This window comes from Giraffa tippelskirchi, chromosome 1, assembly GCF_054371585.1.
Source record: "Giraffa tippelskirchi isolate mGirTip1 chromosome 1, T2T-mGirTip1v1.2.pri, whole genome shotgun sequence".
NCBI classification, from domain to species: domain Eukaryota; kingdom Metazoa; phylum Chordata; class Mammalia; order Artiodactyla; family Giraffidae; genus Giraffa; species Giraffa tippelskirchi.
In genome coordinates, this window is record NC_137275.1 from 60,235,307 (window position 1) to 60,262,644 (window position 27,338).

A 27,338-nucleotide genomic window follows, 5' to 3' on the forward strand; every position below is an offset into this window, starting at 1 on the left:
CATTCAGGACCGATTTCCTTTAGGATGGACTGGTTGGATCTCCTTGCAGTCCGAGGGACTCTCAAGAGTCTTCTCCAACAGACAGTTCAAAGGCATCAATTCTTTGGCGCTCAGCTTTCTTAATGGTCCAACTCTCACATCCATACATGACTACTGGAAAAACCATAGCTTTGACTAGATGAACTTTTATCAGCAAAGTAACGTCTCTGCTTTTTAACATGCTGTCTAGGTTGGTCATAGCTTTTCTTCCAAAGAGCAGGAGTCTTTTAATTTCATGGCTGCAGTCACCATCTGCAGTGATTTTGGAGCCCAAAATTTGACTAGGAAATCTGTGGTACTATTTACACTAATAATCGAATCATGTAACTATTAAGGCCTCGTGTGTGTGTGTGTGTGTGTGTGTCTGTGTGTGTGTGATCTTTTGTTTCTCAACGTGAACAGCTAATTCTGAATTTCAAATTGACTTTTTCCTATAATTCAGCTTAAGCCATATAAAATTAAAAGTTTATAACTTATGATAAAATGAAACAGAAAAATTTGGGAGATTAAAAGCATGTTCTTCATCCTTGCAAAGGTTGTATGTGATCTCAAAAAAGTGAAGGTGTACTGAAATTTTAATAAGCATCATATAACTTTGTGATATGATCATCATTATTATTTTCCCCTAATTCTAGGGGATTTCTTTACAGTGCTGAAGTTAGGGAGTATAACAACTGCTTAATATACTCAAAGTATTAATTTCCAAGGATGCATTGATCTCATAACAGTGCCTAATGATTATTATAATGTGCATGTGTGTGTATGTCTATATACACATAAATATACCACACACATATGTACTCTAACAGAATAGACAATATGAAGAAATATGCCTACAATTAAATGTTGTCTAGAAAGTATATACTCTGAAATAGAATGTCATGTCCTTCTTTGCTCTGTTATTTTGCTCTATCTTAGCATTTCTCCTTTGACACTTCTGTGAGAGAGTATGCTCATACTCACAACTAGAGAGGTTTGCTTTTTGCTCTTTGGAGGCTATTTAATTTTAATTGCTCCCCAAGCATAGGCCAATTCATAATGGCAAGAGCAGAGCAAGCATCCTTCATAGATCCTTTGAAATTTGAAGAGCTGCTATTCACATTGCCTTAGGCTCCCATTCCCACATTTGTGTGAAAATGTGAGCAGGGGAATACCTATCTCATACACGCCCAGTGTTCTGAAAATATCACATGCAGATTTGTTTAAGATTTTTAAGTTATCCATATAACATTTAAAATAAAGCTATTAAACAGATGTTGTTTTGCTACATGCATTTTAAAATGGCATTGAAAATGCATGATTATGAAAGAATAACAGTGTTTGAAGTAATTAAGCTAAACCGAATATACACATTGAAAACTGTGTGTGTGTGTGAGAGAGAGAGAGACTTAAGAGGGTGTAAAAGAATTGTAAGTCATCTCCCACACTGGAGAATAAAAGCATTAACTGTACCTTATAATTTGCATATTTAATATATACAAAAGTGTACTAAATATCACTGATCTTTTTTTTAAAGAGCAATAATTTCTTAAAGCATTTGATTTCATGATTTTTGTATAAAGCAAAAAACAAGTGAATTCACTTGCCCAGCTGTTTAAATGTAAAACAATATGTAAACCACTTTTACTCTGTATTTGTGGAAGATAGAATGAAAGTAAGTAAGTGTTTTCTAGGGCATATTGGAATAACAATTATTATTATTTTCAAAATTCATTTAAAAATCATTCAACAGAAGAAATTTAGACCAGGAGACATAAGAGGAAAATCATTTGAGACATATCCTTTGTTAATACTTTGATAAGTGATCCTTTTCAAATGGGAAAAATACACGTGAAATTTGAAGACAAATTTTATTGGAGTGTTGACTTGAGAAACACACACACACACACACACACACGTAAGAGCTGTGAGCTGAGTTTAATGTCTTACTGAGGATGATAGCCCAGGGAACAACCTCTCAGATAGCTCTGAGAAAGAAGTGGCAAGAGGGCATGTGCAGAGATCATTATGTGTATGAGTTTGGCAAAGAGTTGCTTGTATTAATAATCAAGCATACTTCTTGGTAAAAAGTTACTGCTTATAACAAGGAACAGATATCTCAATGAATGATTTTAGCGCTTTTCTATGTATGGGAGGGTGTAAGAATTCAGGTTTATTCAGATTTTTCCTGTGTTTCCGGGGCACAAAGTGCCTTATCCTGACCTCCACCCTGTTTTTCTTTCAGGGTATGTTGTATGTTAGCAACTATGCTAGTTAATGACTTGATTCTTGTAGAACTGGATGGTGGGCAACATTCTTTTTTTTATAAGAAGATGACAAGGAACTTATCATAGTTATTAGAGACGTTCTCTTGACATTGAATTCTAAAATGGTTTCTTTCCATTTCCATCTGAAGGACAAACTGGGAAAAATGAATCACTGATATGTACATAAGTCAGTCAAGTAAGGCTTATTGACTCTAAAACTGGATGTTCATTTTACTTTGAAGACAAAGATTCAGAAGAATTTACTTGATCTTCTCGAAGGTGTATCTTCCAAGAATATGAATTGCTCTTTTTTTTCCAGGAAAAAATTAGAGAATATTTTGGTTACACTTTTCCCTCAGTAGAATTTTCCTGGGTTATAGTTAAAGTCTTTGATTTAGAGATACCTAAAGCATGTTTGTTTCCTCCTCCATATTATATTTCAATTGGATATTCCATTAACTTGATACTTTTACAGTAAGTAATCAATAGATTAGCCACTTATGCAATGTACGCTTATGCCTCTTTGTATTTCTCTTCCTGATTCCTCACTGCTGCTCCTTGGGACATCAGTGAAATTAACCACCTCAACTCAAGTCCTCTCTTTATGTTGCTTTCGGGGAAACATGATCTAATAAAAGGGACTTTTCCTCTCCAAACTCAGGAATCTAATTCAAAAAAAAATGCCATGTATACCTATTCTGATTTTTAAAGTGTTTTTGGTTTTGCTTTCAGTGATCTTTTGCTGTAAATAAATGCAGTATAGCTAGAAATAAAATAACCACATGCATCACTCCACATGTCTGTTTTCTGAGAACACAGAAAATATTTCTTATCTTCATATTCTGTTATCTCCTGTTAATGTTTTTTCATTGAGTTCTTTACTGTGCAATCGATATCTTACACACCAAATTGAAAGTAGAATCGTGCCACACTTTCTTCGTTACTCATTTTTTACCTTTGGTCAAGCCTGTTAAAAGCAATAATGGATTAAACACAGATATAGGAGAAGAAAATAAATTTACTTAGCGATATATAGTAAAAAAAAAAAAAAACAGCAAGGAAATATCTCTACATACAAACATGGGAGAATTTGGGGGGGTTACTTCTGAGGAATGGGGTACCATTCTGAGACCATTCTGAGTTTTGGGATGAAATGTGAAGGAAGAGACCATATATCCAAACACCACTATGGTGTGATAAAAAGTTACTTATATTTTAAAATATTTAAATTTCTTGGCTATACAAAATACTGTGTCCTCCTCCATCCTTCACAAATAACCTTCTCTTCTTGATCCTTAGAGACAGTGTGTGAGAAGGATATGGTATTCCTGATTGCATATAATTTCCCTTACACATATATACATATATATATAATTTCTTATCTATCTATCTATCTATCTATCTACCTACCTATCTATCTATCTATCTATCTATCTATCTATCTATCTATCTATCTATATAGATGGCACTGCTAGTGGTAAAGAACCTGACTGCCAATGCAGGAGATGTAAGAGATGCATGCTCAATCCCTGAGTTGGGAAGATTCCCTGAAGGAGGGCCTGGAAACTCACTTCAGTATTCTTACCTTGAGAATCCCATGGACATGGACAGAAGAGCCAGAAAATTTACAGTCTATAGGGTCGCAAAGAGTTGGACATGACTGAAGCAACTTAGTATACATATATACTGAAGCACAGAGGAACCTGACATGCTGCAGTCCATTGAGTTGCAAAGAGTCAGACTTGACCTAGCAACCAAACAACAACAGCATATATATATATCTCATAAAATAAGAAGGAAACAAGTGATACTGCTGAACGGAGAATGAAAAGATAATAGAGTCATCAAATCATAGGCAGGCAGTAACTATGAAGATGGACATTACCCAGAAACACCCAGCTCAAGAAGTCCCACGTGAAGTTATAGAAAGGAAATAGAATAATGTTCGTGCTATGGAATAGTTTCAGATTGATTTTATCCATTTTTGACAGTGATACCCAACCTGAAATCCAGGTTAATATGTACTATTTTACCCCCAATTATTTATATCGTATGTTGTCCCAACTGCATTTCAGGTTAAACTCATACTCTGTACTCTGAGTCAGACTTGGGGTTTCATCTGAACTGCCGAAGAGGTAGAAAGGGCCTGACTCAAGGGAATACAGTGTTCCTGTCCTGTGCTGGGTCTACCTTTGGGATTTACTATAAGGTTAGGTTGATGTGGAGGATGCTCAGAGATGAAGCTTTAGACTTCAAAGGGATGAATTGAGATTGGATTATTCAAAGAAGCAAATAAGCAAACAACAATTTATGTGCAGCATTCTGTGATATGATTTGAATGATTCAGTCAGAGAAATGCCCTTGTAAAATGCCAAGTGAGAAAGAAATTTGGATACATAGTATCAGTGAATTAATGGAATACATAGGAATGAGCTACTGAGAACTATGAAATTTTCTTGATACTCATAAAATAATATGTGGATACATGATGACACATTGCATGAAATATGTGTGAAGATTAATTGCAAAGATTAATGACATTCTACATGCAAATTACATTAACTTCACAAAGAATATTGAAATGTAATGATAGTTGGGAGAAGGAATGCAAAAAAAAAAAACTTGTATTGATTTTTGAAAAATAAATGAAGTATTTTTTACTGTGTTAAAATATACAGGATCATGGAGTTATAGTAATCCAAGGATTATATACACATTATTTTAATACTTTTGGAAAACAACCAGTATTATCTTGTGAAACTGAAGATATATATACCCTGGAAATTCTACTTTTAGTTATATCATCTACAAAATTCTTTCATGTATGCATGAAAAGACATGCACACCATTGATTAAAAGAGTAAACAAGAACAAAACAAAACAAAACTCAGAAACACAAGCCACTTGCTCATAAACTGAAGAGTGGCTAAAAAACTGTGGACTGTTTATACAGCAAAGTTTTGTCAGTCTTGAAAAGACTTGAATACAAAAACATGCATGAATCTTAGAAATATAAAGCTTAGTGAAAAGTAAGATTCTATAGACTATTATGTGCATTTTTATGGTGGTTGAGTCGCTAAGTTGTGTCCGATTCTTGCAATCCCACAGACTATAACCCATCAGATTCCTCTATCCATGGGATTTCCTAGGCAAGAATACTGGAGGGGGTTGTGACACTATTCTTATGTTTTTTAGTCTTAAACAATATATTTAAGATTATATAAGTGATAATTACATACATTACAAGTAATATAAGTGATTACATAAGTGATAATTTAGTTCAAAAAAGTTGCAAAAGAATAAATACAAAAATTCAAAGTGTGGAGGCAGAGGAATGAGACTTAGAGAAATAGTATAGGTAGCTTTGACTGTTTTGATTAGTTTTTATTTTTGTTCATTTTATTATTGTGATTTATAGCTTATTGCTAACTGTGGAAAATTCTGAAAGAGATGGGAATATCAGACCATCTGACCTGTCTCTTGAGAAACCTGTCTGCAGGGCAGGAAGCAACAGTTAGAACTGGACATGGAACAACAGACTGGTTCCAAATAGGAAAAGGAGTACGTCAAGGCTGTATATTGTCACCCTGCTTATTTAACTTACTTGCAGAGTACATCATGAGAAACACTGGGCTGGAGGAAACACAAGCTGGAATCAAGATTGCCGGGAGAAATATCAATAACCTCAGATATGCAGATGACACCATCCTTATGGTAGAAAGTGAAGAAGAACTAAAGAGCCTCTTGATGAAAGTGAAAGAGGAGAGTGAAAAATTTGGCTTAAAGCTCAACGTTCAGAAAACTAAGATCATGGCATCTGGTCCCATCACTTCATGCCAAATAGATGGGGAAACAGTGGAAACAGTGTCAGACTTTTATTTTTGGGCTCCCAAATCACTGCTGATGGTGATTGCAGCCATGAAATTAAAAGACGCTTACTCCTTGGAAGGAAGGTTATGGCCAACATTGATAGCATATTGAAAAGCAGAGACATTACTTTGCCAACAAAAGTCCGTCTAGTCAAGGCTATGGTTTTTCCAGTGGTCATGTATGGATGTAAGAGTTGGACGGTGAAGAAAGCTGAGAGCCACAGAATTGATGCTTTTGAACTGTGGTGTTAGAGAAGACTCTTGAGAGTCCCTTGGATTGCAAGGAGATCCAATCAATCCATCCTAAAGGAGATCAATCCTGGGTGTTCATTGGAAGGACTGATATTGAAGCTGAAACTCCAATACTTTGGCCACCTCATGCAAAGAGTTGACTCATTGGGAAAGACCCTAATGCTGGGTAGGACTGGGGGCAGGAGGAGAAGGGGACAACAGAGGATGAGATGGTTGAATGGCATCACCGACTCGATGGACATGCATTTGGGTAGACTCCGGGAGTTGGTGATTGACAGAGAGGCCTGGCATGCTGCAATTCATGGGGTCGCAAAGAGTCAGACACGACTGAGCGACTGAACTGAACTGAATATTACAGATATTTATTTTATATGTATAAAATATTATGAGGCAAAAAATCCAAATCCAAGAAAACAGTAAAGTTGTACTGCAATAAAAGTAACAATCAGGGTAAGTGCAAATTAAAAAAACCGAAGTCTAACTATATGAATTAAACAGAATGATGGACAAAGTTGATGAGCATATTGTGTGCTGAGAGTCTGTGCTGTGGCATTCTCTAAGAAGCAAGTGCAAAACCAAAGAAGTGTGAAGGGTGAGAGAAAGGTAATGGAAAAGAGAGAGACTAGCTTCTCTCATAAACATCTAAAAGAAAATTCCAAGAGAGGGGAAAAAAATGGTGAAAAGGAATCCACTGTAATAATAAATAATAATATTAATAATAATATATGCTTAGAACTGCTGAGGCCTAGATAGGTAAAGTTGCAGACACCAAGTACAAAAAAAGAAAAAGAAGATTGTCTGAAATGTATGGATAATTAGATTACTAGCAGCTTTTTTTTTTTTTTAGTAATCAAGTGATAAAAGATAATAAGTTGATATTTCAGAGATATTCTCTTTTAAAGAGAATTCTATGTCAAGCAAACCAAATACTCAATTCAAAAGGCAAAATAACTTTCATTCAGGCAAAGAGTCCAAAATTTACCATGTACTCTGAAATAATTATTCACAACTGTGATGTAATCAAATGAAAAGTTCATTCAAGAAAGACAAAGATGTGGAATATTTTATAAATGATATTTTCACTTTAAGAAATACTTTTGTATAATTTATAATATTAAAAGTTGATTAGTATGCAAAATGTAAAATATTACAAAGATTTATTTTCCCAGATGCCCTCAAAATATTATATTAAAATAATAATCATTTCCAATAAATAATCACTCTTAATAAATTATCAAAATAAATTTTTCTAGTCTGATAAACAGTACTCACTATATTCCTAGATAAAGAATGAAGGGGATAAAAAGAACAGAAATACCTCCACACTAATTCAAAAGAAAGAAAAAATCTTAGCTAAGAAAAAGGGAAAAGATATATAATATGGTTTTCAGTAATTGTTTTTATCATTTTCAGGATGTTGTTTCTATGGAGATAGTGTGATTATTCATATTAAAAAACCCAGAATGATCATTATAAAAACTACTAAGATGATACATGTAGTATGTTGGTTGCATAGTAAACCAATACATAATAAAAAAGTTAATGAAAGAGCATATGACCTTTATTATAACAACTATTAAAAACAGGAATGAACTGTGGTATATTTATAAATAAAATAATTATTATAAAAATTTTAATCATATGGAAGTTCATAATAAATAATACCATAAGAAGGCAATATTTTCAAACTAATTCATAATATAATTAAATTCCAACAAATATGATTTTTCTGAAATATATAGCCCATACATTGGAGCACAGCTTTTCTAAAGATAATTGGCTAATTATTGGAAAAAAATCAAATTAAATACTTAATGTACATCAAGTATAAAAATACTTTTCAGATTTAAAATAGAAAAATATGTAAAATGTACATTTTCAGAAAAAATGGAAGAATATGTTTTTGTAATTTTAAGATGGTAAAAATTATCTAGATTAGTGCTGTAGAATGAAACTCTGCAATTGTGGAAATGTACTATATGAATATCCTTTCAGAAATCTCTCATCATCCTCACACCCAAGCTACCAACCTACCTTCATTTACACACATATCCTCTACTTTCAGTTCTTTCACTACAGAGTCATTCCCCTGCTCTTGCCAACAACATCTGTTTTGCCTCAGCTCTGGATCAAATCTATTTTTGCCTTCTCAATTTATGCCCTCCGATTATTCCTTCTCATGCATTCCTGATTTTGTCCTCTTCATGCCATAATTTCCATCAGCATACAAATATGTACTAGAATCTCCAATTAAGATAAAAATATCTCCGGCCTTACATTTCTCTTCAGCTATGGCCCTATTTTTTCCATTTCATTTCCTAGCTGAAATTATTTATATAGTTGTCTTCATTTCCCCTCCCCATATTTATGATTTATTCCAAAGTCTTCCACTGAGAGCACTCCATTTAAACTGTCCAGATAGTGGACCGCAGGTTTATCCTTTACATACTTTCTTCTCTTGACTTTGTAAATTTGTTGTTTAGTTGCTAAACCATGTCCGATTCTTTTGTGATCGCATGGACCTTAGCCTGCCAAGCTCCTCTCTCCATGGAATTTCTCAGGCAAGAATACTGGAGGGGGTTGCCATTTCCTTCTCCAGGAGATCTTCCCCACCTAGGGATCAAACCTACATCTCCTGCTCTGGCAGGCAGATTCTTGATCATTGAGCTACCAGGGAAATCTTATCTTGGCTTCCTGATTCCTTAATTTCCTCTTTCTCTCTCTCTCCCAACAGTTTCCCTTTATATCTATTTTTGATACTTACTCACCTGCTCAACTTCTGAATATTGTTATTTGATCTTGGCTCAGTCTTGAACCTTCTACTAATACAAACATTTACCTAGGTTACTCTATCCAATTGCCTAATATTACATATCATCTATATGCTGTTTCCTTAGACTATATCACCAATCTCAGCTTTTCCAGAAAAATGCCAACTCATAAATTCAACTACTTATTTGATATTGCAATTTAGACCTCTGTTTAGAAACTTAAAGTTAACTTGGCCATAGTAGAAATATTGATAATTCTCTCTAAATCTGCTCTTACTAGGTCTTTCATATTCATAAATGACAACACTTTTAATCTTTCAAGCCAAACATCTTGGAAATGATAGCTTATGGTGAACAGTGTCGGATTCGTGATCTCCAAAAAAGAAGATTTAGCTTTGGAATCAGGGACGCGCTGGGTCACTTAAGAGATTTTGCATAGCAGAGTTTTATTAAAGAGTGAAAAAGGACAGAGAAAGCTTCTGATGTAGATGTCAGAAAGGGGAAGGAGAGTGCCCCCCACCCCTCTTACTACTGGTAGCAAGGGAATTATATATATATTTTAATTAGTTATTACAATAAATCAAAAGAATTTCTCAAGGTTGTAAAGATATTACTAGGCCCACTCCAAAAATATACATTTAAAATAACAGGATTAGTCAGAAGGTTTTCAGGAAGGAGAAACATGTCCTCAAGCAGGATGCACGATTTTTCAGTCAGTTCAGTTCAGTTCAATTGCTCAGTCATGTCCAAGTCTTTGTGACCACATGGACTGCAGCATGCCAGGCCTTCTTGTCCATCACCAACTCCCAGAGTTTACTCAAACTCATGTCCATTGAGTTGGTGATGCCATCCAACCATCTCATCCTCTGTCATCCCCTTCTCCTCCTGCCTTCAATCTTTCCCAGCCTCAGGGTCTTTTCAAATAAGTCAGTTCTTCCCATTAGGTGGCCAAAGTATTGGAGTTTCAGCTTCAACATCAGTCCTTCCAATGAATACTCAGGACTGATTTCCTTTAGAATTGACTGGTTGGATCTCCTTGCAGTCCATGGGACTCTCAAGAGTCTTCTCCAACACCACAGTATAAAAGCATCAATTCTTTGGTGCTCAGCTTTCTTTATAGTCCAAATCTCACATCCATACATGACTAATGGAAAAACCATAGCCTTGACTAGACGGACCTTTGTTGGCAAGGTAATGTCTCTGCTTTTTAATATGCTATCTAGGTTGGTCAGAACTTTTCTTCCAAGGAGTAAGTGTCTTTTTATTTCATGGCTTCAGTCACCATCTGCAGTGATTTTGGAGCCCTCCACCCAAAAAAAACAAAGTCTGCAACTGTTCCCACTGTTTCTCCATCTATTTGCCATGAAGTGATGGGACCGGATGCCATGATCTTAGTTGTTTGAATGCTGAGCTTTAAGCCAACTTTTTCACTCTCCTCTTTCACATTCATCAAGAGACTCTTTAGTTCTTCTTCACTTTCTGCCATAAGGGTGGTGTCATCTGCATATCTGAGGTTATTGATATTTCTCCCAGCAATCTTGATTCCAGCTTGTGCTTCCTCCAGCCCAGCGTTTCTCATGATGTACTCTGCAAATAAGTTAAATAAGCAGGGTGACAATATACAGCCTTGACATACTCCTTTTCCTATTTGGAACCAGTCTGTTGTTCCATGTCCAGTTCTAACTGCTGCTTCCTGACCTGCATGCAGATTTCTCAAGAGGCAGGTCAGGTGGTCTGGTATTCCCATTCCTTTCAGAATTTTCCACAGTTTATTGTGATCCACACAATCAAAGGCTTTGGCATAGTCAATAGCAGAAATAGATGTTTTTCTGGAACTCTCTTGCTTTTTCAGTGATCCAGCAGATGTTGGCAATTTGATCTCTGGGTCCTCTGTCTTTTTTTTCTTTCTTTTTTAAAATTAATTTATTTGTTTTAATTAGACGCTAATTACTTTACAATATTGTGGTGTTTTTTGCCATACATTCACATGAATCAGCCCTGGTTGCACATGTGTTCCCTGTCCTGAACCCCTCTCCCACCTCCCTCCCCATCCTTTCCCTCAGGGTGTTCCCAGTGCACGAGCCCTGAGCAACCTGTCTCATGCATTGAACATGAACTGGTGATCTGTTTTACATATGATAATATATATGTTTCAGTGCTATTCTCTCAAATCATCCTGCCCTCGGCTTCTCCCACTGAGTCCAAAACTCTGTTCTTTACATCTGTGTCCCTTTTGCTGTCTCACATATAGGGTCATCATTACCATCTTTCTAAATTCCATATATATGTGTTAGTATACTGTATTGGTGTTTTTCTTTCTGACTTACTTCACTCTGTATAATAGACTCCAGTTTCATCCACCTCATTATAACTGATTCAAAAGCATTCTTTTTAAAAGCTGAGTAATATTCCATTGGGTATATGTGCCACAGCCTTCTTATGCATTCATCTGCCAATGGACATCTAGGTTGCTTCCATGTCCTGGCTATTATAAACAGTGCTGTGATAAACACTGAGGTACACATGTCTCTTTCAATTCTGGTTTCCTCCGTGTGTATGCCCAGCAGTGGGATTGCTGGGTCATATGGCAGTTCAATTTCCAGGTTTTTAATGAATCTCCACACTGTTCTCCATAGTGGCTGTACTAGTTTGCATTCCCACCAACAGTGTAAGAGGGTTCCTTTCCCTCCACACCCTTTACAGCATTTATTGTTTGTAGACTTTTTGATAGCAGCCATTCTGACCAGCGTGAGATGGCACCTCATTGTGGTTTTGACTTGCATTTCTCTGATAATGAGTGATGTTGAGCATCTTTTCAGGTGTTTGTTGGCCATCTGTATGTCTTCTTTGGAGAAATGTCTGTTTAGTTCTTTGGCCCATTTTTTTGATTGGGTAGTTTATTTTTCTGGAATTGAGCTGCAGGAGCTGCTTGTATATTTTTGAGATTAATTCTTTATCCGTTGCTTCATTTCCTATTATTGTCTCCCATTCTGAAGGCTGTCTTTTCACCTTGCTTATAGTTTCCTTCTTTGTACAAAAGCTTTTAAGTTTAATTAGGTCCCATTTGTTTATTTTTGCTTTTGTTTCCATTACTCTGGGAGGTGGGTCATAGAAGATCCTGCTATGATTTATGTCAGAGAGTGTTTTGCCCATGTGTTCCTCTAGGAGGTTTATAGTTTCTGCTCTTACATTTAGATCATTAATCCATTTTGAGTTTATTTTTGTGTATGGTGTTAGAGAGTGTTCCAGTTTCATTCTCTTACAAGTGGTTGACCAGTTTTCCCCACACCACGTGTTAAAGAGGTTGTCTTTTCTCCATTGTATATTCTTGACTCCTTTGTCAAGCATAAGGTTCCATAGGTGAGTAGATTTATCTCTTGGCTTTCTATTTTGTTCCATTGATCTATATTTCTGTCTTTGTGCCAGTACCATACTGTCTTGATGACTGTGGCTTTGTAGTAGAGCCTGAAGTCAGGCAGGTTGATTCCTCCAGTTCCATTCTTCTTTCTCAAGATTGCTTTGGCTAGTCGAGGTTTCTTATATTTCCATACAAATTGTGAAATGATTTGTTCTAGTTCTGTGAAAAATACCATTGGTAGCTTGATAGGGATTGCATTGAATCTATAGATTGCTTTGGGTAGGATACTCATTTTCACTATATTAATTCTTCCAATCCATGAACACGGTATATTTCTCCATCTGTTTGTTACCTCTTTGATTTCTTTCATCAGTGTTTTATAGTTTTCTATATATAAGTCTTTTGTTTCTTTAGGTAGATATATTCCTAAGTATTTTATTCTTTTTGTTGCAATGGTGAATGGTATTGTTTCCTTAATTTCTCTTTCTGTTTTCTCATTATTGGTGTATAGGAATGCAAGAGATTCCTGTGTGTTAATTTTACATCCTGCAACTTTACTATATTCGTTGATTAGCTCTAGTAATTTTCTGGTAGAATCTTTAGGGTTTTCTATGTAGAGGATCATGTCATCTGCAAACAGTGAGAGTTTTACTTCTTCTTTTCCTATCTGTATTCCTTTTATTTCTTTTTCAGCTCTGATTGCTGTGGCCAAAACTTCCAAAACTATGTTGAATAGTAGTGGTGAAAGTGGGCACTGTGGACTTGTTCCTGACTTTAGGGGAAATGCTTTCAATTTTTCACCATTGAGGATAATGTTTGCTGTGGGTTTGTCATATATAGCTTTTATTATGTTGAGATATGTTCCTTCTATTCCTGCTTTCTGGAGGGTTTTTATCATAAATGGATGCTGAATTTTGTCAAAGGCTTTTTCTGCATCTATTGAGATAACCATATGGTTTTTATCTTTCAATTTGTTAATGTGGTGTATTATATTGATTGATTTGCGGATGTTAAAGAAACCTTGCATTCCTGGGATAAAGCTCACTTGGTCATGATGTATGATCTTTTTAATATGATGTTGGATTCTGTTTGCTAGAATTTTATTAAGGATTTTTGCATCTATGTTCATCAGTGATATTGGCCTGTAGTTTTCTTTTTTTGTGGCATCTTTGTCTGGTTTTGGAATTAGGGTGATGGTGGCCTCATAGAATGAGTTTGGAAGTTTACCATCTTTTGCGATTTTCTGGAAGAGTTTGAGTAGGATAGGTGTTAGCTCTTCTCTAAATTTTTGGTAGAATTCCTCTGTGAAGCCGTGTGGTCCTGGGCTTTTGTTTGCTGGAAGATTTCTGATTACAGTTTCGATTTCCGTGCTTGTGATGGGTCTGTTAAGATCTTCTATTTCTTCCTGATTCAGTTTTGGAAAGTTATACTTTTCTAAGAATTTATCCATTTCTTCCAAGTTGTCCATTTTATTGGCATATAGCTGTTGGTTGTAGTCTCTTATGATCCTTTGTATTTCTGTGTAGTCTGTTGTGATCTCTCCATTTTCATTTCTAATTTTGTTGATTTGATTCTTCTCCCTTTGTTTCTTGATGTGTCTGGCTAATGGTTTGTCAATTTTGTTTACCTTCTCAAAAAAACAGCTTTTAGTTTTGTTGATTTTTGCTATGTCTCTTTTGTTTCTTTTGCATTTATTTCTGCCCTAATTTTTATGATTTCTTTCCTTCTACTAATCCTGGGGTTTCATTTCTTCCTTCTCTAGTTGCTTTAGGTGTAGAGTTAGGTTATTCATTTGATTTTTTTCTTGTTTCTTGAGGTACGCCTGTATTGCTATGAACCTTCCCCTTAGTATTGCTTTTACAGTGTCCCATAGGTTTGGGGTTGTTGTGTTTTCATTTTCATTTGTTTCTATGCATATTTTGATTTCTTTTTTGATTTCTTCTGTGATTTGTTGGTTATTCAGAAACGTGTTGTTTAGCCTCCATATGTTGGAATTTTTAACAGTTTTTTTCCTGTAATTGAGGTCTAATCTTACTGCATTGTGGTCAGAGAAGATGATTGGGATGATTTCAATTTTTTTTGAATTTACCAAGGCTAGATTTATGGCCCAGGATGTGATCTATCCTGGAGAAAGTTCCGTGTGCACTTGAGAAAAAGGTGAAATTGATTGTTTTGGGGTGGAAAGTCCTGTAAATATCAATTAAATCTAATTTGTCTATTGTATCATTTAAAGTTTGTGTTTCTTTGTTAATTTTCTGTTTTTAGTTGATCTATCCATATGTGTGAGTGGAGTATTAAAGTCTCCCACTATTATTGTGTTATTGTTAATTTCCCCTTTCATATTTGTTAGTATTTGCCTTACATATTGTGGTGCTCCTATGTTGGGTGCATATATATTTATAATTGTTATATCTTCTTCTAGGATTGATCCTTTGATCATTATGTAGTGTCCTTCATTGTCTCTTTTCACAGCCTTTATTTTAAAGTCTATTTTACAGGAAAAAAAAAGACTCTTAAAAGAGAAATATGTAATGAATCATAAATCCACTGGATGACAAAAAAAATCAATATGCTTAAGGAAACACAACTACATCAAATATTAACATGCACTACAATTAATCTGACAAACTGTACATATCTAGTCATTTTTTCCAAACTTAATGGTAAAAGATGTGAAACTCTTAATTCAAATAGAACAGATCAATCTATTTTGCCTGAGTTTCAAAAATTCCACTATGTTAGAAACAGCAAGCAGTCTTAAGTACTGCATCCATACATCATGGACTTTCTTGCAATAAAATGTTTTTGTGTTTTTAACTGATCATAAACTCACAATCAGGAGGGGGAAAAAATAACAACACTTTTCCCAAGTCCATGTTCTGAATGGGGTTTTAGGTATAAAGAATCAATGCTTGCCAAAGAGAAAAAGAATCTCTGTAAGCATTAAACCTTTGATGATATAAAAGCTCTTTGTATATATCCCACTTCTTATTAACAGATTACTTTATTTTAGATGACCTACACTGTGGCCCAGAAATGTTAACTTTTAACAAGACTCATGACCTAACTCACTAATTACTGCTATCTGTGTAGTCACTTGCACAATCCATGTTTTCATCTTGGCTTCAACACCAAGTCTTGTTAGTCTGTTGTTATATTTTTACAGCAGTATTGAATGACCTATAGAATACTTCTCCCACTTCTATCTGGAAGCCTGGATTAGAGAACAAGCGACAACAGACTTACTGACTACATTCCCCAGGCTTCTCCAGACTTAAACCCTTCAGCCAAGAAGGCCATTTGACAGCAGGTCTGACCTGGGGAGATGGAGATGGACTTGGCCTCTGACAGTCCTGGCTATCATGCAAGGCCCTCAGGACAACAGACCTTAAGGAAAGTCAACGTAACTATTTCACATCTGTCCTCTCCTTCTCAGGTCCATCAGCACTCACCCTCTGCAGGCACTCAATAACCTAAGGTAACAAAGGGAGTTCCCATAAGGACTACCCTGCCAGTTACCTGCCTTACTTGCCTGTCATTGACTAGGTTCTCCAAGCAGTTATAAATGCGACAGAATTCTTAAGACACAAGAACTTCCTCTTTGACTCAGAACAGTAAGAGGGTATGTACAACAGAAGTATAAAGCAATGAGTTCTAATTAATGTTGCAAAAGATGCAGTTATTATAACACCAATCAGCTCAAACTAACTTCCTAAAAACAGTTTTTAGGATAGGCTGGCTAACATTCAAAAACTGCCCGTATAAGTTCTTAGCTTACATTCTATTTAAACATTTCTAGAGCAAGTTACTATCATAGACAAAAAGCAGACAGTATATCTGGATCTAAACCCAAATGTGAAATTGGGTCCACAGACACACTCTTAACCATTTTTCCAAAGAAATATGTTTAAACGGCTTTACCATGCAGAGCTATGGCTTCCCGGAAGGGTTGCAAATCAGTCTCTACAGATGAGCTAGTTTCCGTTGAAGTAGCTCGGTTAGGGGACACTACAGTCAGTCTTGGGGGAGCTCTAGAGTTTCGTGGTGGAGGAACCTTTCCACACAGGAAGCTGATTAAATCTTCTCTACGAATAGTTCTTCTGCTCTTTTTAACCCAAGCCAACACATCCTTATTGCGTCGTTGATAGCCAATCTGAATTCCAATATCAGAACTTCGCTGATGAGTATCCACGCTTTCTTTGTAGAGGTTCGTGACGGCGGTGGCTGCGTTTTGGAAGGGAACCCACAGAGAAAGTCCTGGGTGCTGACACACCCGGTCTTTGTAGAGCTGGGCCACGGCGGTGGCCGAGTTCTGGAAGAGGTGCCACAGCTTCTGTTGCTTGTGCTCTGGCTGCGCGGCGGCCGCCGCCTTCTCCTGCAGCTCCAGGGGCAGCTGCTCGTCCTGCTCGGCCTCGGCCAGGCACTGCTGCTCCCACTTGGAGAACCAGTGCTCTGGCCCATGCTCCTGGATCTCGGCCTCGCCCTCCTCCTTCCCTTCCTCCATCCTCCGTGGCCTCCCGTAGCCTCCCGCGGGCTCGCCGCCGCCGCGGCCACGTCCTCCTCAGGCGAGGCCCCCGCGAGAGCGTCGTCGTCGAGCAGCCTGGCAGTGGGGCCCAGCGACCGGCGGCTCCTCGCGGTGGTCCAGGCCTCCTGCACCCCGACGGCCTACGAGCCCCGCCCCGCGGCCCCACGCTGCCCGGGACGACCCCCGCCCCAGGCTTCCCCACCCTCAGGCCCTGCTGAAGGTCGCTGCGGACCGGATCAACGCCGCTTCCCCTCGCCTCGCCTGCCCGAGCACGTCTAGCGCCCCGCCATGGCACCACGGCCTTCCTAGGGCCGCTGCTGCCGCAAACCGCCTAACCCTGCATGCAGCCCGGCTTGCGCCGCCGAGCCCACCCCGAAGACTGAGGAACGTCGTTGTCGCCGCCGCTGTCGTCACCGCCTCTGCGGCTCTCTCTGTCCCTTGTTATACTTTAATAAAACTCTGCTACACAAAAGCTCTTGAGTGATCAAGCCTGGTTCCTGGTCCGGAAGTTAAATCTTCTTAGGAGATCACCGATCTGACACTGTAAGCTATCAATAGTATATTATCCAGAAGCAAATCTCCTGAAATATGACTATCAATACCACAGGGTCAAGATCTCTAATCATATTTTCATTTTTTTATGAGAAAATGAAATATGTATTTATATGTATATATATATTCCATGCCTACATGCCTAATAAATACATATTCCATGAACATTTGTGAAATTAAACATTTAGGGTAGTGGTCTTATTTTTAATATTTATAATTAAATCTTCGATGTGTATAATTATTGATATATAGATATATCATACATATCATACATATCAATGTACATACATATCAATATATATTTTTTCTATATTCCTCATGTCTTTGCTTTGATTATAATATGAGTATCTTTTTCTTTTTTCTTTACTTTAGGGATATATTCTGTTATGGTGTATAATTGTTTGGCCACCTACTGCAACAGTGGCTCTCATTATAAAGATATTTGGTCATTAGTCCATACAGTTATTTCACGCATGAGAATTATCATTTTTAATTTGGCAGCTGTGAACTAACACCCCAGCATGTATTCAAAACTGCCACCTCCAAAGAGCAATAAACAGAGTTGACTAAGTTGATTAAGACAATAAAACTATCAGAACTGCTCTAGGGCTGACAAAAATGCTTACATCAACTCATACTGTTTATAATTGCTACTATTTTTTTCTATTTTTACTAATGACAGTGCTACAAGCTACTAATTCCAGTTGTAAATTAAAATGTACATAAAATGATAATGTAGTTAATAAATTTAAGAAATCACCCATTGAAACTTTAATTATCACGATATTTCAATGTAAAATGCACCATGATAAGATATTGAGCTAAATATATTCAAGCAACAGGCATTTAGTCTTCATATTCAGAATACCAGGACTATTAGGAATGAAAATGTAAATGAACTGAACATGTAATTGGAAAAAAATCCACAAGTTATAAAAATATATTTTGCCTCTTTGCTTCAAGTCCTGTTATCTAAAACTATACTCTTTTTTGGTAACATTTAACATACAGAGTGAAATAGGAATTTGGTGTTATCTAGTAAATGTAGTAAATGTAGGCTGGATAAACAGTTGTACTACTGAGTTCAAGGGGGAAATTCTCATTACAACTGTGCTTAATAATAGATAGAGTTCTGATTGACTATTGTTTATTGACTATATTTGCAAATTTCAGATATGTTTCTTATTTTTATTTTTGATAAAGAAAATCTTAATATAAGATATACACATTTAGAAGCGTAATAACAATGTACAAAAATTGGAAAAAATATTACGCTCCATATATACCTAAATATATTTGGAATTCTCAATTTTTTTTTCTTCTTTGTAAACTGAAATAATTTTATAATCAATGTAATAGTAATAATATTTAAAGAAGCAACCAGAATACATTTTATGGAAGTTTCCAGTCAGAAAACAAAGTATGATAATTCTTTTAAGTAAAAATGAGATACAGTTTGCAAAGAATGACTATTAGAATACTTCGCTTTAGTTGGTCTTAATGCTAAACTGCAGTTGTCAACACTGACTATAAATTAGAATCACCTGGGAGGTTTTCACTCCCTTTTAAGCTTCACTGAGGTTTAATTGACAAACAGGAATTATATATACTTAAGGTATACAGCTCAATGTTTTGATATTTGCAAACATTGTGAAATGATCACCACATTCAAACTCTTAACATCCCTGTCATCTCACACACTTTATTTCCTTTTAAGCTGTTGTGAGAACATAAGACCTACCCTCTTAGCAGATTTTAAGTTTATAGTACAGTATTGTTAACTATAGGCACCGTGCTGCCTATTGGATCCTCAGAATTTATTCTTCTTGTATAACTAAAACTTTCTACCGTTTAACCTGGGAGTTTTTTAAATCCATGAATACCCAGTCCCTTAAGGCAAATCAGATCAGAATTTCTGAAGATGAAGACCAAATATCAATAAAATGTCTACCAGAAGCTTCAGAATAAAATGTCTGTTAGAAGCAGTTGAATGGCTCTAGAAGTTTCCCAGATAATTCTAATGAGCAGCTATCAGAGGGAGTTTTCTGTATAGGCTCTTCAAATTTTCAATATCCAATCATCTCTACAGGGGCTTCCCAGGTGGTGCTAATGATAAAGAACCCACCTACCAATGCAGGGGACTTAATACAGGTACTATCCTTGGGTCAGGAAAATCTCTTGGAGGAGGGCATGGCAACCCACTCTGGTATTCTTGCCTGGAGAATTCCATGGACAGAGGAGCCCAGTGGGCTACAATCCATAGGGTCACAAAGAGTCATACATGACTGAAGCGACTTAGCATGCCCACACCATCTCTATAATAGTTCAGTTCAGTTCAGTCACTCAGTCATGTCTGACTCTTTGTGACCTCATGGACTGCAGCACTCCAGGCCTCCCTGTCAATCACTAATTCCTGGAGTTAACTCAAACTCATGTCCATTGAGTTGGTGATGCCATCCAACCATCTCATTCTCTGTCATCCCCTTTGCCTTCCTCCTTCAATCTTTCCCAGCATCAGGGTCTTTTCAAATGAGTTAGTTCTTTGCATCAGGTGGCCAAAGTATTGGAGCTTCAGCTTCAACATCAGTCCTTCCAATGAATATTCAGGACTGATTTCCTTTAGGATGGACTGGTTCATGGACTGTTCAGAATATTTCTGCTGCTGATTCTTCTTATTAATTTTATTAGGAATCTTTCACAGTAAATCAATTCCTATTTAAAGAAATCCTCAACTTTCTAAATGTTGCATTATTCCTCCTTGTGTATACATGCTCAGTTGTGACATGCAAAGGGAGGAATAATGCAACATTTAGAAAGTTGAGGACTTCTTTAAATAGAAATTGATTTGTTGTGAAAGAGTTAACACAGACAATATAGTTAGTTCATGTTTGTCAAGTTATATTCTAAAATTGATATAATTTTTTTAAAAGTTAGTAATTGGGAAGTGACACAAACATAGCTGAAGTATTAAAACACAGGATTTTAAAAGAGAATAAGAAAATGAACTCATCCACCCCAAATAAAAAGTGTACACTATATTGTAATAAATCAGTCCCTAATGAGATAAATAAAAAGTCATTGTCCTAAGTGTTTTTTATACTTTAGTTAGCACTTTTAGGGGCATAACATGCTGACTGAAAGTGAAAGTCTCTCAGTCGTATCTGACTCTTTGTGACCCCCATGGACTATACAGTCCATGGAATTCTCCAGGCCAGAATACTGAAGTGGTTTGCCTTTCCTTTCTCCAGGGGATCTTCCCAACCCAGGAATCTAACCCAGGTCTCCAGCATTGCAGGCGGAATATTTACCAGCTGAGCCACAAAGGAAGCCCACTGGAGTGAGTAGCCTATCCCTTCCTCAGTGGATCTTCTTGATCCAGGAATCCAACCGGGGTTTCCTGCATTGCAGGTGGATTCTTTACCAACTGAGCTATCATGGAAGTCTAACATGCTGACTAATGCTAGAGAATTAGAATGTTTGTTGCTATTTGGACTGTATTTTAAGTTTTAATTATATGAGTAGTCTATAATAAGTGGTTTGGTTTTAACAAGTTTTTATATGCATATTTGCAATTATTTATCTAGTCAAGTTCTGGCAAAAATACAAAGAACATGACAGCTATGCTGATCATTTATTTTTGCAAATTGTGATAATTAATAATTTTTTTTTAACACTGACCTTTATTATAGAGTGGAAGGAAGTAGGCTACAAAAGTAAGTGTAAGAGCTATAGAGACCTGAGAAACTGAGTGAAATAAATGAAATTGTTTGTTACAGTAATTGTTGATTTGGAAGCAAAAATTTAAGATTTATTCAGGTAAAATATCTCACATTTCATTTATAAGTCTGAAAGATTGGGACAAATGTTTTTAGTGTTTTACCTCCATCATCTGTTCAAAAAACAAAAAAGTATATTATTGGTATGTTTTTGAAGTAATATTAAATGTATTAATTTGATTCCATGACTCCTCTTTTCCAACAAATTAGTACATTTATGTAATTACTGTAATGAAGTTGTAACCTCAATGTGTTTACTTTATGAGGTTAAAGCTCATTGTGTTGAAGGCAGTATGTACAGCTTTCCTTTAAGTCCTTAATGACCTCTTTATTGAGTAGGTCATATGATACAGGCAGGGCATCTCTCTCAAGCTTTGGTTTTATACGTGTGGTCAAAGAAATCCAATTTCATTCAGTCACTGGAATGTGAAGTGCATTCCAGATGGATGAACTTGGAGAACAGAGCATCTTTTTTCTCCAGTACCTTTTATATCTTACTTTCTTGCTATGACAATTTAATCTCTCAGAGACAAAATCATTTTTTGTAGTTAAGAATTCATTGTAAAATCTATTAGGCCATTGGTGGGAGAAAAATAATTAAGCTGGAAAATGATACCCTTGAAGGATAGAAAATATTAAAATTTGTAGTCTAGATCATCTCATCATGCATTTGAATGGCTATTTGACATTTAAAAATCTCTGGCTGCAAAAAATGTTGACAAAACATTTAAGTTTATATAAATATAAGCTTCCTAATTTCTCTATTGATTTTCTTCTATTCTTGAGATTGTTATGGCAGAATTTTTCTTACCTGCCCCCCATCATTTGAAGCCTGTGTACATATTGCCAGGCTTTCTGAAGTTATAAGCAAGCCCAATTTTAATTCTACATTAAGAGTCACAAGTGATGTTTGTGTTTAAAGAGAATACTATAAAGAGAATTGTTTATAGTTTTTTCCAAGACCAACTTAAAGGTTTTTATAAAAGTATTAGAACTTACATCCTATAATTAACTTGGAAACAATAGCATTTTCAAATATAGGATGTGAATTAATTCATTCATTAGATCAATAAATACTGAGAAAATTTTATACATCATACTCTTTATTAAGTATCTCTAAGTGGTATGAATGTCTTAATCATATTATTAGTCTGGAAGAATATTTTATCAAAAATGTTCCATGGACCATCTCTTTCAGAATCTCATAATGGAATCATTTTAAAACGCTTTCTGGAGACCTCCCTAGTGGTCCAGTTGTTAAGACTCCATGCTTCCATTGCAAGGGACAAGAGTTCAATCCCTGGTCTGGGAGCTAAGATCTTGCATGCTGCCACACAGCACAGCTGCACACAACTGATGATTTCTGAGTTGCACCTGAGGTCAAATTAAATATATTATCTGCTCATAATTCCTAAGAATATGTATTTTAGCAAATGCTCCACGTGCTTCATTACATAAGAAGAAAAACTATTTGTTTTGGTTCCAGAGTTGTGTGGTTTTGAACAGTAGGCTCATAATAGTCTAGGGCCAGATTGTATATTAAAAGAAGAATGGGTTCTGGACCAAGAGAAGAAATAGGAAAGAATGGTGAGCTCCTGGCTCTGTTAAAAGTTTCATTTAAATATTTTTATTTCAAGCTCCACAAACAAAATACCAACTCTAGCATTTGATCATATTTTCTTCTTTGGATATTACTTCCTGTGAAAGTGTTATGAACTTCACTCAGGTTTCTTCTACAGTTAATAGTGTATGTGAGTTCTATAGATAAATTACTGCTAATGTCCAAGTGCAGATTGATCCAGTATGGTCCATTACAAACCCTTAGTAATCATGTAAGAATTGTTCAGCATTTCAATAAATTGTGCTTTCATGACTCTAACTATTGAAAAATCTCATCAGTTGACACCTACTAAATATTTCAGTGAAATTGATATTAATCCAAGCAAAATTCTTTTTTGTAGACTCAGAGGAAGCAAAAAGTTTTATGGCTTCTAATGTTCAATAATGGGCAGAATGCCATTTTAAAGGGGGATCCAAATATTCATGGTAAAATATCCTTGTGCTGTGAACTTAGTTGCTCAGTTGTGTCTGACTCTTTGGGACCCCATGGACTGTAGCACACCAGCCTCCTCTGTCCATGGGGAGCCTCCAGGCAAGAATACTGGAGTAGGTTGCTATGCCCTCCTCCAGGGGATCCTCTCAACCCAGGGATCAAATCCAGGTTTCCTGCATTGCAGGTGGAATGTTTATTGTCTGAGCCACCAGGGAAGCCCAAAATATCCTTACCATATAGTTAAATAAAATTAACAATGAGCCCAGTGAATATTCACCAGAAAAAATAACATTTTCTAAGCAACTGACAAGCTTGAGGGAAAGGATTTTATTTTTAATTAAAATTGTATCTAATGGCAAGAGTATATTCAAGGAATAAAGGGCATGCGTGTACATGTGTGGGGTGCGTGTGTATGTGTGTGACATGTTTTTTGAACACTGCAAACAGTTTGACAGATACAACACATTCTGTTTAGTCTTAAGGACCAAGAAATGACATTAGAAGGATGACATTTTCAGGCATTATCCTTTAGAATCAAGGAGTCCAGAATGAAGACCAAAGTGTAGGCATTTATTTCTTTTGAAGATTAAATTTGTTTGAAACGTGTTGTGTAATGCAATTGCAGTTATTCAAGATGATTTATTAGACACTTCATTCATGGAACATGAAGGACAAGAGCAGGGAAACAACTCATAAGGACCTTCTAAGTACTTTGGTGAGCTCAAGATACCCTTTGTAATCAATCCCTGATGCTTTCAGAGACTTCATGATCACATAAATATGAACTTTGTTGGATTACAGTGGTTAAGTGAACCACAAATACAAAAATATCCTTTGTTTTGTTCTATAATGTAACTCATCAAGTGCCGACATCCATGACTGACCTGGTGAATAGCTAATTGTTTATTAATTTTAAATTCTTTCTTTTTCTTAGATTAAAAAAAAAAATCTTTTTAGTTATTTGGCTGTGCCATGTCTTGCAGCACTCAGGATCTTCCATCTTCCTTGCAGCATGCTTTATCTTTAAATTGTGAAATGCAATCACTTTAGAGATTCTTTCTAAATTATACTCTTTTTGTTATTCCATCTCCAAGCCCTTGGATACATCCATACTCGTCAATGTATGTTTAATTGATTAAATACATACATTGAAGAGTATGGATATATTCAACAGTTCTTTCCTAAAGAATCTTTTTTCTGCATTATTAAATTCAGCCCTCAAAATAATTTATTGATGGAACACTTCTTTTCACCTAGACAAAGTTCAAGTAAATGAAGAATAGGATTTTGAAGAAAATTACATTGAAATTATCTGAATATTCATTGGCTTTTATAGTTGGTTTAATAGCTATTATGTACAATTGTTTTCCTACTTAGAAATCCCTGTTACATAACTGAAATTTGTAGAGGACCATGCCTTAAGAAGGTTATTGTGCAGGTGACCTAATTCCCCACAGGAATGAAATTAATGCAAAGACCAGCAAAATCTCTCTCAGGATATTCTGCAAAGCAAAGAACTTTATAAACCTTACATATACAAATAATTATAGTGATAATTACAATGATAATAAAAGTAGCTAACCCTTATTTATGTCTTGGTGTGCTGTGTTGTGGTTAGTCACTCAGTAGTATCTAGCTCTTTGTGACCCTATAGACTATAGCCTGCCAGGCTCCTCTGTCTGTGGGGATCCTCCAGGCAAAAATACTGGAGTGGGTGGCCATGCCCTCCTCCAGGGTATCTTCCCAACCCAGGGATCAAACCCAGGCCTCCCACATTGCAGGCAGATTCTTTGCCGTCTGAGCCAGCAGAGAAGCCCAAGAATACTGGAGTGGGTAGCCTATCCCTTCTCCAGTGGAACTTCCCCACCCAGAAATTAAACCAGGGTCTCCTGCATTGCAGGCAGATTCTTTACCAGCTGAGCTACCGGGAAAGCTGCATTTAGGTCTTAGTATGTCCCAAAGAGTAATCTGCATATTTTAGATATGTAAACTTACTTCTTTTTCAAAACACATCCACAAGATGAGTACTATTATTATCTCTTTTTCACAGAAAAGTAAGGCATAGAGGGGTAAACTATTTTACACAGACTTTACATAAAATCACACATCTGATAATTGGTAAAGCTAGAATTCAAACCCAAACTATCTGGCTCCAGAATAAAATTTCAGTTGTTGGATCTATCACATTTTATGAGAAAGGGATCCTGGAAAAAAAAAAATGAAGTAAAGATAAAATAAAAATATTTGGTTTTTGCCAAATAATACAGACTTTGAATTCTTTTTTGAGTTACAGGTGAAAATCAGATGCTTTATCATCAGGAATCACTTTATGACATGTCAGCTTATAAATTGATTAGATTCTCCTCCAATTTTATGAAAGCAAAGAACTGTAAACATTTGAATTACTAAAGGATTTGTTACCTGGTCATTAGGCTCATTCATTTTTATAAGAACAATACCAACATTTATAATCCTCCATTAATTTGGTACCCCAATGTGATTTTTCACTGAGAAACAATAAACCACAGTAAGATTAGGAATGGTGGTAGAAGAATAATTGTATAAGAGAAAGTGAAGAAGATTCAGCCAATGGAATGAATATACTTGGGCAGATCAAATTTAAGAAAGAATATTTGGTGAAGTTAGCTATCTTGAAATGTATTGCATTAAAGTTGTTCATGTGTCTATTTTTATTCTTTGGAAAATATTCATATAACCTGGGATATGGGAATGAGTACAAACAGGTAGTGTAATATAAAAGTTATTTAATAAAAGTCCCATTGTTATGTAGCTTCTACATCTACACATTAAAAAAAACAAAAACAAAACTGTAATCCTCATAACCAGGAGAGGTCTCGATGTAAATTAATCCATGGTGTGATTTTTTTCCCCCTACATATACCATCCATGTGTACCCTTGATGCATAGCACTTGTAATGTTGTGATGTCATAAAGATTCTATAACCTCATCTCCATTTTCTTTCTAACCAGACCAAAGTCATCACTGCATTTAAATTTTCTCAAGTATTTGTGTTTATAAGCTCACTTTCTCTCATTTTGCAAGTTACTACTAAATGCAAGGTGTATATGCATCCTCAGTTGCTCAATTGTGTTCGACACTTTTTGACCTTCTGAACTGTAGGCTACCAGGCTCCTCTGTCTATGAAATTTTCCAGGTGAGACTATTGAAGTGGCTTTCTGTTTCCTACCAACAAATTCACTTTCTCCCATTTTACAAGTTTCACTACCAAATTCAATGTACAGTGTAAGAATTTGCTTTCTCTTAACACTGGTCTATAAGCTCTGGAGCTTATCAACCTCCATTTTTACTTGTCTTCACCACTTAGTAGCTGTGAGGTCTTGTCACACTTCTGTGCTTAGGTTTACTCATTTGAATCATGGAAGTAACAGAAGTATCTACATTTTAGGGTTATTGTGAAGATAAGTAAATTACTATGTGTAAAGCAATTTTAGATTAAAACCAGGCATATAGTAAGTGTTCAGTAAAAAGTTAAGAATTATTATTACATTTAAATGTATAACTTCTATAAATTTCCCTCTTTAATTTATACTTTCTATACCATTTATTGAGTATATAATACTTTCTAGTCACTGGGCTGCTTTTTACATCATCTTATTTCAACCCCTTAAATTTTTTATAAAGTAACATTTATAAAAATTCATTTTAAAAAGTGAGGCTAAGAAAAATCAAGTCATTTGATCCCAGGTGGCTCAGTGGTAAAAAAATCCACCTGCAAAGCAGAAGATGCAGGTTTGATCCCTGGGTTGGGAAGATCCCCTGGACAAGGAAATGGCAGCCCACTCTAGGATTCTTGTCTTCTTTTCTGGAAAATCCCATGGAAAGAGGATCCTAGCAGGCTATAGTCCATGGGGTTG

At 36.1% G+C, this 27,338-nt stretch overlaps 1 protein-coding gene and 1 long non-coding RNA gene across 3 annotated transcripts in view; both read right to left on the reverse strand.

The window, feature by feature from the left end:
• Positions 1-17,414, reverse strand: part of LOC145521210 (HUWE1-associated protein modifying stress responses 1-like) — a 34,239-nt gene extending 16,825 nt beyond the window's left edge. The window contains exons 1-2 of one of the 2 annotated variants that reach the window (XM_081529606.1): positions 16,457-17,414; positions 1,876-3,252 (exon numbers count right to left, since the gene is read on the reverse strand). In XM_081529606.1, the coding sequence (XP_081385732.1) occupies positions 3,230-3,252; positions 16,457-17,039 (606 nt within the window). In that variant the 5' untranslated portion in view covers positions 17,040-17,414 and the 3' untranslated portion in view covers positions 1,876-3,229. Of the gene's footprint in view, positions 1-1,875; positions 3,253-16,456 lie in introns of those variants that run through there. The other variant, XM_081529524.1, reaches the window with a different exon arrangement.
• LOC145521278 (uncharacterized) overlaps positions 1-19,846 on the reverse strand; it is a 90,820-nt gene extending 70,974 nt beyond the window's left edge. Inside the window, exon 1 of the long non-coding RNA XR_014065303.1 lies at positions 19,742-19,846. This is a non-coding gene — a long non-coding RNA (uncharacterized LOC145521278). The remainder of the gene's footprint in view (positions 1-19,741) is intronic.
• Positions 19,847-27,338: the final 7,492 nt, after the last annotated feature.